General features: G+C 43.3%; 1 protein-coding gene across 7 annotated transcripts in view; it reads right to left on the reverse strand.

The window, feature by feature from the left end:
* Palb2 (partner and localizer of BRCA2) overlaps positions 1-9,717 on the reverse strand; it is a 22,994-nt gene that overhangs the window by 8,635 nt on the left and 4,642 nt on the right. For 5 of the 7 annotated variants that reach the window (XM_031388171.1, XM_031388172.1, XM_031388176.1 and 2 more), the window contains 5 exons: positions 8,123-9,511; positions 4,752-5,422; positions 4,161-4,232; positions 1,822-1,983; positions 926-1,011 (listed from right to left, as the gene is read on the reverse strand). In XM_031388171.1, coding sequence (XP_031244031.1) covers positions 926-1,011; positions 1,822-1,983; positions 4,161-4,232; positions 4,752-5,422; positions 8,123-9,511 — 2,380 coding nt within the window. The remainder of the gene's footprint in view (positions 1-925; positions 1,012-1,821; positions 1,984-4,160; positions 4,233-4,751; positions 5,423-8,122; positions 9,512-9,717) is intronic. The other 2 variants (XM_031388173.1, XM_031388177.1) reach the window with 2 other exon arrangements.

A 9,717-nucleotide genomic window follows, 5' to 3' on the forward strand; every position in this document is an offset into this window, starting at 1 on the left:
TCTGGCTGTCCTGGAACTCACTCTGTAGACCAGGCTGGCCTTGAACTCAAGAAATCCTCCTGCCTCTGCCTCCCAAGTGCTGGGATTAAAGGTATGCGCCATCACCACCTGGCTTGAGTAAGATTCTTATGCAGGACTTGAGGGTCTTATATATCTAAGGGTAATGTTGACTTTGAACTCTTAATCCTCCCACTTCAGCCTCCCAAATTCTAGGATTATAGTATGTCACCATGATTGGCCCTAAATTAATGTTATTTCAGAAAAGATTTACTTATTTTATTTCGTAGTTGTGTCTTGAGTGTATATGTGTACAGTATGTATGTGTAAGTGCCTGGAGGGGCCAGAAGAGGATATGTGATGGTGTGTATATGCTCAGTCCAGGGAGTAGCACTATTAGAAAGTGTGGCCTTGTTCGGGGAAGAGTGTCACTGTGGTGTGGTCTTTAGGACCCTTATCCTAGCTGCCCAGAAGTCATATTCTGCTAGCAGACTTCAGTTGAAGATGTAGAATTCTCAGCTCCTCCAGCACCATGCTTGCCTGGATGCTGCCACTTTCCTGCACTGATGATAATGTACTGAATCTCTGAACCTGCAAGCCAGCCCCAATTAAATGTTGTCCTTATAAGAGTTGCCTTGGTCATAGTGTCTGTTCACGGCAGTAAAACCCTAACTAAGACAGGGTGTGAGATTCCCTAGAACTGGAGTTGAAAGTAACTGTGTGCCACCTAATGTAGGTGCTGGAAACCCAACCCACTTAAACACTAAACAATCTCTCCAGACCAGAAACTCAGGTTCTTTTATGATGCCCTGCTTTTAATACTGAAGTGTGAGTTATAATGTGTACTGAAGATAACTGAAAAGAACAAAGATGGTGGAGTGCCAGAGCAAGAGAGATATCACATGTGGAGCCCTCAGAAACGGCATACCTGATTTCTCTGATTTCCAAACTTCCCAAAGCTACACATATAAGATTGTAAACATCGGGCACTGGAACTATTTGTAATACTGGAACCTACATAAAAGAAAATTATATTTAGTCATAGGTTCAAGAATATTTCAGGAAAAAAAAAGTATCACTCTTTTATGTTACTCCTAGCCTTCTTTTTACTTTTTATTTTGTGATAGGGTCATATTAAGTTGTGTAGGTTGGCCCTGAACCTGTGATCTTCCTGCCTCAGCCTCCTGAGTAGCTGAGATTACAGGCCTGAGCCTCCTAATCACATTCTCTCGAATTCTTATGGTATCGGGACTATGTGTGAAATGTGAAGATTCAGAAAAACTTTCTGCCCTTCATATAACCTTTTGGTGTTTTGGTTTGGATTCTGGTTTTTCTTTTTTGAGATAGCATCTCACTACATATAGCTGACTGACCTGAACTCAATATCTGACTCACTGTCTGCCTCTGCTTCCCAAGTGCAGGGATTAAAGGCATGTGCCACCCACCTGGGTCCTCAGAAAAACCTTCTTACAAGCTCTATTCTAATTGTATGAGTTAGATGTGCTAGTATGGACCTGTAAGTCCAGGACTATGGAAGCTAAGGTAGTGGGGGGAGGGGAGGCACAAAATGAAGGACAGCCTGGGCTATACTATGAGACCACTATCATCCCCCCCCAAAATAAACAAATAGAAATCTTTGTTAAGAGTTAGGTTAGGGAGCTGGAGAGATGGCTTAGCAGTTAAGAGCACTGACTTCTCTTCCAGAGGTCCTGAGTTCAATTCCCAGCAACCACATGGTGGCTAATAACCATCTATAATGGGAATCTAATGCCCTCTTCTGGTGTGTCTGGTGTGTCTGAAGACAGCCCTGAGGCTTAAACATACCTCTGTGAAGTGCCAGGTATGAGCTTTTTCCCACTGCAAAGAATTCAAGGGTTTCCAAAGAGAAACTACATCTTCACAAGCAGTTATGATACATGGCTCCTTAGTACCAGCTCTTTCCCACCACATGGCGCTCACATCCACAGAGCAGGAACTGGAAGGATTCTAACCCAAAAGGAGAAATTATATTAAAGTTTCTGATTAATGAAAAGAGTAAGTACCAAAGATAAGGTAATAAGTTACAAAGATGAGAAGAAATACCAGCTACGTAAAATGAAAGTTCTACGCAGGTCATAAGAAAGAGCTGTATATGTTTTATGTCACACACAGAGAAAAACCAACCCCCAAACCATCTCAGAGTTGATATAAAAATGTCTTAACTCCAGAACTAAATAAAAGGTTTTAGACCTTTTATTCTAGAATGGAATTCTGGAATGGAATACATTCTAATTTACACACACACACACACAGTCAGTCCATAATAACTGACCTGTTTGGAAATTAAAGATCCTGGTGAACAAAGTTGAAAAAACAAAACAAAACAAAACAAAAAACCAGACAGGGTCTCACTGTGTAGCCTTGGCTGGTCTAGAACTTGAAAGGTAGATCAGGCTGGCCTCCTAAGTGCTGGGATTATAGGTGTGCACCCCTATACCCCAACTTCAATATGCCTGCCTGCTTCTCCCCCCTCCTCCCCCCTCTCACCCCTCTCCACTCCCCCCTGCTTTCTTCTTTGGTTTTCTGAGACAGGGTTTCTCTGTGTAGCCCTGGCTATCCTGGAACTCATTCTGTAGACCAGGCTGGCCTCACAGAGATCTGCTTGCCTCTGCCTCCCAAGTGCTGGGGTTAAAGGCATGCACTCTTCTAACCCCAACAAATATACCATTTTTATTAGAACAAGGAGAGTACTGTGGGTCAAAACCCACAAAGCATGGCCAAAGCAGCATTCAAGAGAAAAAATAAAATAGAGAGCGTACAGTCCAAGGAGTTAATAAAAACACAAACAAACAATGAGAACAAAATAAAAACAATGAATGAGCCAGGTGTGGCAGTGCATACCTGTACCAGAGAAAAGAAGCAAGAGGATCTTGAGTTTAAGGGCAGCATGAGATATACTCTGAGACCGAGGTCAAACACAAAACAAACTCAATATAATCAAGAGCTAGTGGCTTTAAAACAAACATGACAAAGGCAAGAGGACTGGGGGTGTGGCTCACTTGGTAGAGTACTCGCCTATCGCATAGAAGCCCCGGGATTAATTCCCTGCACCCAATAATCTAGTCATGATGGAACATATTGTAATCCCAGCACACCCACTATGTAGAAGGCCATAGTCAGCTAAATCAGGAGAACAAGGCCAGTCTGGTATACATGAGATCTTGCCTCAAATAGAATGGAAAGTTAAGTCTGCATATATACTGACAGACAAAACACTGAGCCATTAACATACAAACTTGAAACTGTGAACAAAATGATAAATTCCATCTCAATCTAAGGCATTAAAGTCATCCCAAGTGGAGGACAGAACAAGACCATGGACCACAGAATCAACAAAGCAGAGCCCATAGGGGCTCACAGGGATTGAAGCAACAGTTACAAGGTGTTCTGTATGGCTGGACTAGATCCTCTGCATACATGTGTTGGCTGTTAGCTTGGTGTGCTTGTGGAAGTCGGTAACAGTGGGAGTGGGTCTACCTCAGATTCTTCTGCCTGCTCTTGGGACCCTTCACCTCCTACTGGGTAGCCTCATCCAGCCTTGTGCTTAATCTTACTGCAACTTGTTATGCCATGTTCAGTTGATAGCCCTGGGATGCCTGCTCTTTTCTAAAGGGAAACAGAGGAGGGGATCTGGGGGAGAAGGGAGACCGGGAGGGATGGAGGGGAAACTGTGGCCAAGACATAATGTGTAAGAGAAGAAGAAATAAAATAAATACATAAATAAAATTGGCCCCAGGACAGCTTAGCCACAGAGTATAGGCACTATTCCTACATACCTGCTACAGGAAAGGAGCCTGGAGCTCAGAGGCTAATCCGTGAGTAACAGGCAGCAACACTTCTGTGTGTTGGAAGTCCTGCCTCTGAACCACTGGCTTTCAACTGGGAAGGACTCCAAAGCCTCAGCTCCATCCCATCAATACTCAGCAATGTTTGGAAACCTTTTGGGATGTGGTAACTAAACATTTACTATATCAAAACCCAGAACTAAGATTTTCCTTTTCTTGAGAAAGAGTTTACTATGCAGCCCAGTCTGACAAACAAAAGGAACAGCTCTGTCCTCACCAACTCACTCAATGTTTCACATGTGATGTACAAGGCACACAGTAACAGGACATTTGGCTGACCTTTAACTCTGAAACCAACTGTAGGCTGCCTGGGTTTAAACTGTCACAAGCAGGGAGGTCTGCAGTTTCAGTCTGTGGAGACAGAAGTCACACTGTGAGCTTACAGCCATCACCAAGGCTACCCCAGCTACCTCTAACAGCACAAAGGCAAATGCAACTATTTCCCTTCGAGCAAAGAGTATGATCCTCCTTGTATTTTTACAATACATAATTTAGGGTGCTGGAGAGATGGCTCAGTAGTTAGGAGCACTGGCTGTTCTTCCAGAGGACCTAGGTTTATTCCCAGCATCTGCATGGCAGTTCACAACTGTCTGTAAGCCCAGTCCAGGGGCTCGGACATCTCACAGAGACATACATGTAGGCAAAACACCAATGCATATAAAATAAAAACAAGAAAAACTATTAAAAATGCATAATTTAATTAGCCTTAATTTTCCTGGAATGAGCTTAACATTTACAATGAAGACATTTCAGACAAACACAGCAAAACTCTTTAAACACAGGGAGGCAATGAGAAGGATATCATGCTGTCCATATTCACTAAGACATTTCATCCTTTCAGAGAAAATTTCACAAAGGAAACGGTTGTACCTGTTCAGTGGAATGTTCATGTAACTCGAGGCATGCATTTCCACAAAGCTGATTTTCTCTGAAAGTGAATGGCTCAACAGGCAGAGGTGTTGCTTGGGGGCCAGAGTCACTGTCACAGGCAGGTTGTCCTTGCCTACCTGACACTTGCAGGTTGGTATCCGGTTTTGGTGAGCAGGCTGAATTGTTGCACTCTTTACTGTTATTAACAAGGCTGTTTGTGTCTCCCAAGAGAGAAGGTTGGGGTGTAGAGCAAGGCTGTGCAGCTTCAGTAGACAGATTACCACCGGTTGCTGGGGAGCCAAAAGCTGGAGTCATGCCTAAGACAGGGAAAGCAGGTGAACACAGGGAGGGAGTAGGCCTGCCACTGTGATTAGGTGCAGCAGTGTCTGTAGGAGTGAAAAGCACTATGGATGAAGAAAGGCCCTTGCTCCCCGGCTGCCTTCTCAGGGTTGGCCCTGGATGGCATGCTTCTCCTGGCAGAACAGTGAGCTCCTCTTCCAAGCCCTCTGTCTCCGAATCTATTTGCAGTGCTTCCAGAGCAGAACGGATTCCTTCTCTAGGAAGTCTCTCACCGCAGTTTTTTGAGTCAGGAGACTCAATCAGTTTTTCTGAGTAGGACTTCAATTTTTCAAGTTTAAGAAACCCAAAGTCTTCATCGGGTAACTCAAAGTCTGTGATAGTGAGAAAAGACAGGTCTTAAAGTTACATTTCATTCTCACAGCGCAATGAAAGTATTATCACTACTCTGAAATAATAACATGTTATTATTTTGGTATATATATGTATGTTCTCACATGTGTATGTTTGCATGCCCTCTACCTTGCTTTTTAGGACAGGGTCTCTCACTGCGGCTGGAGCTCACTGATTCAGCTAGACTGGTTGATCAGCAAGCTGTTCAGCCACAGAAAGGAATGAAGCACCGACATGCTCTCTACAGCATGGACACAATGCTAGGTGAAAGCAAACAGATGGAAAATACAAAGTCACACAGGACACAATTCCACTTACATGAAGTGATCGGAACGCTAGCTCTTTCCCAGATACCATTCAGTAGACTGACTGGTAGCTGTATATGGACAGGGAATGAAAAGAGTAAATAGGAAACAGGTGCGTAACGAGTGTGGGCTTCCCTGTGACACGCCACTGGCAACTCATTAATCAGTAAATGACACTGGACTGCTCACTTAAAAAACAGTTAATTTTATGGTTTGTAAATGTCAACTCTAGAAAAAGTTTCTAATTCTCAAAGACTGATATTTATTATTTTACTATGTTTATTATAACTATCCCTGCAACTCTAGAGAGTGCTTAACAACATGTACTTTGGGGCTAGAGCAATATCTTAGAGATTAAGACTGTTTATTGCTCTTCTAAAGGGCCTGAGTTTGGTTCCCAGCCCTCACATCAACTGGCTCACAACCACCTGTTACTCCAGCTCTGGCCTCTGCAGGCAACTGCATCCACATGCACAAGACATATACATACTCACAGTTGAAAATAAAACAAATCTAAGGAGCAAAATAGAGAAAAGAACTTGTACTGCTCTTACAGAAGGCCACATCTTGGTTCCCAGAATGCACATGGAGGAAGCAGCCCACAACTGCCTGTAACTCTAGCTCCAGTGGATTTGCCTTCCTCTTTTGACCCTTCAGGCGCTAGTCATATGAACAAATCCACACACACATGCACATAAATAAACAACTTAACAAACATCACATTCTTTCTCTGACCCCTTAAGAACTAGGCTGGGTGTGGTATCACAAGCCTTGAATTTGAGATTAAAGAGGCAGAGACATGCACACCCTTTAGTATTTACAGTCAGGAAGAGCTAAGGGGTTTTTATGAGGTCCAAGGTAGTCTGGTCCACATAGCAGATGGCCAAGAACTACATAGAAATACCCTGTCACAAATTAAAAAACAAACACACATGCAAAAGAAAGGGGTGGGGGAAGAGGAGGAGAAAACATTAAAATAAACCCAAACCAGAAAGCAGCACCAAAATCTTTGGCCTGTTTTTATTGTTATTAAAATAGTTTTGTGGCAGGTTTGTTTTATCTTTGTTATAAATGATGCTTCAAAAACATCTACTGTGGGCTAGCAAGATGGCTCAGCAGTTAAGAGCACCGACTGCTTCTCCAAAGGTACTGAGTTCAAATCCCAGCAACCACACAGTGGCTCACAACCATCCATAACAAGATCTGATGCCCACATCTGGAGTGTCTGAAGACAGCTATAGTGCACTTACATATAATAAATAAATCTTTAAAAAAAATCTATTGTATTAATACCAAGTTTACATATGAATAATCAACTTGATAATGGAAACAGAAAGGCTTTTCCATGGCAGGGGACTGGAGAGTTGGCACAACAGTTAAGAGCACCGAAGCACCTAATGGGAGATACAGCCCTCTGCACACTCATCTCAGGAATCTGACGCTTCTTCTGGCCGCCACTAGCACTGCATGCATGTGGTACACAGGCAAATAGACAGGCAAAAACACTTACACACACAAAGACAATAAACCACGACAGACCATTTTAAAAAATAAAACAAAATGTCTAATTAAGAAAGATAGCCCAGTACTCAGGAGGCTAAGGGAGAAGGATCTTGAGTTCAAAACCAGTTTGGACTAGATAGTGAGACACTGTCTCCAAACAAAAGTTTCTAGATTATTATCAGTGTGCATATTTTTTCTTCCTTCCTTTTTTCCTTTCTTTCTGAGACAAGTCTCACCCTGGAAGGTCTAGAACTCAGAAACCCGCCTGCCTCTGCCTCCCACACGCTGGGATTAAAGGCGTGCGCCACCACCGCCCAGCTAAAGCTAACTTTCAGTTGCAACCTCTGCTTGGTTCCTGCCAATTTACATGAATATACTTTTCCATAGACCCACTGTGCTCCCATTGACCTAGATGTACCTTGAAGGCTGTGCCACCCAATTTTTCTCTCTCCTTTGTATTGACTATAAAAACCCGATGCCATATTTGAGAAATACATTCAGATCCTACACTTCCTTGTGTTGTGTCTGTCTGTCTATCATTCGCCGACGTCTTGCTGACCTGACCAGAACCCTGTTTCTCCCACGGGTTGAGGGGCCAAGGCTGGCCGACCTGTAGCAAGTTTAAGCAAGCACCCAATGTATTCCCCTTGCTATGAGTTTTCCAAGCATCCCACTGATCTCCGGTGCCACACTGTATCCTCCCTCTACCTTACTTTCCTCAACTGAAGATGAAGATAATTATTGCCTTGAACAGGGCAGTGATGATTCAGTAAGTTAATGTTGTACAGCATTTACAAGTACCAGGTACACAATGATGATGAGCTGTCACAGCAAGTATAATCAAACGCAATCTGACTTGCTTTAGACTCTTACCATGAATAATCAATTCTCTGTTCTGACACTTATGCTTGGTGAATTTGCCCTTGGACCTGTTAACAGCCAATGCGACACAGGGAGGAAAAAGCAGCTGACAGTGATCCAGTGTGGAGGTGCGGACTGATTTTCGTTTCCCTCTGTGTCCTCTACCAGGTGGCCGTGCAGGTCGGTTGTCAGCAGGTCCTGGAGGAGAGCTGACCTCAGCTGCTGAGAGAAGTTTCTGAGAGAGGCTTCCTGAACTCAACTTTCCTGTGCTCGTGTCTAGCATGCCACTTTCACTTGGGTCAGTTTCTTCACTGGAGAGGACTACGTCCTTAGTTGCTTTCTTCTTTTTAAGCTCTTTTTTTTTGACACCCAAATGACATTGAATTACAGCTTCCAGAGCTATTTTTCTCTGAGAATCAGACATGCGACGGGTTGTTCTAACATAGTATTCTGCAGGAAACAGAAGGCCTTCAAGCATAGTACAAGAATGTATTTGACTTTCTGTGGAAGGAGGAGAGACTGCTGCTGGGCTGAGGTTCTTAGATGAGCCAAGAATTTCATCTTCCTGAAGATTCTCATTTCTCACATCAATAATGTTACTGGGAGATTTTAAAGATTTAGAGTTTTGGGTAGTATTTGCTGGCAACTTACTAAGAGTGAGATCATTTACAGAACATGAATTAGGACTTCCTGGCAGCTGATCATTGGCACTCACAGCTTTATATACTGAGTTATCTGTAAATATAGTCGTTTTTTTGTCTTGTGCCACCAGGTTTATGGATGAAGCCGGGCCCTGTGTAGTAATTTTGCAGCTACTGTCAGGAGGTGTATGCTCAAGGTGCCGACAATAATTGCTGTTTGACACAGTACATGAAGGAACTGTAGTCTCCATAGAGACATTATTTCCTCCCACAGGTGTCTCAATACCCCTTTCTGATTTGCCAGATGGTAGAATTAATATACTCTCTCCAATACCTGTAACAAGTGCTGGAGGGTCAGGAGTTTGAGACTTCAGACTTAAAAGGTGAGTCTTTTCACTTACTGGAGCCCTAGGACTCCTGCTACTGACTGCTTCCTGTCTTTTTCCATGCTTGCCAGGGAGTGTAAGAGAATTAGTGTTAAAAAAATCTTCCTTCCCCAGTGACACAGATGATTTCGTCCACGGCATCTTTGCTGTCCCTGGAAGTGTATTCTGTCCTTTCTCACCATCAGGGCTGCTGGTGCTATGCAAAAATTGTCCTTGGATGTCACCTGCTCTTGGTGTATGTAATACTTCTTGGCCACTTTTACAATTCAAGGACTGAGATTCAATATCAAGTATCTGAGAGCTGCTTTCTCCAGTCTCCTCATCGAGATAGTCGCTTTGTAATGTGTCACAAGTAAAGCCTTTATTTATAGGTTCTGAGGGGAAAGTATGTACATATGAGACTCAATTAAGTCCACTCCCAGGTAGTCACAAGAGAATCAAAATCAGACCCGCACAGAAACATATACATAGCCATTCATGCAGCATATTTACAGTAAAAGAGTGGCCCTGAGGCTGAGGTAGAAGGTCTGCCATGAGCATGAGGCCAGCCTGGAAAACACTGTAAGAGCTATATATGGCT

This window comes from Mastomys coucha, unplaced genomic scaffold (genome assembly GCF_008632895.1).
Source record: "Mastomys coucha isolate ucsf_1 unplaced genomic scaffold, UCSF_Mcou_1 pScaffold21, whole genome shotgun sequence".
Lineage (NCBI taxonomy): Eukaryota > Metazoa > Chordata > Mammalia > Rodentia > Muridae > Mastomys > Mastomys coucha.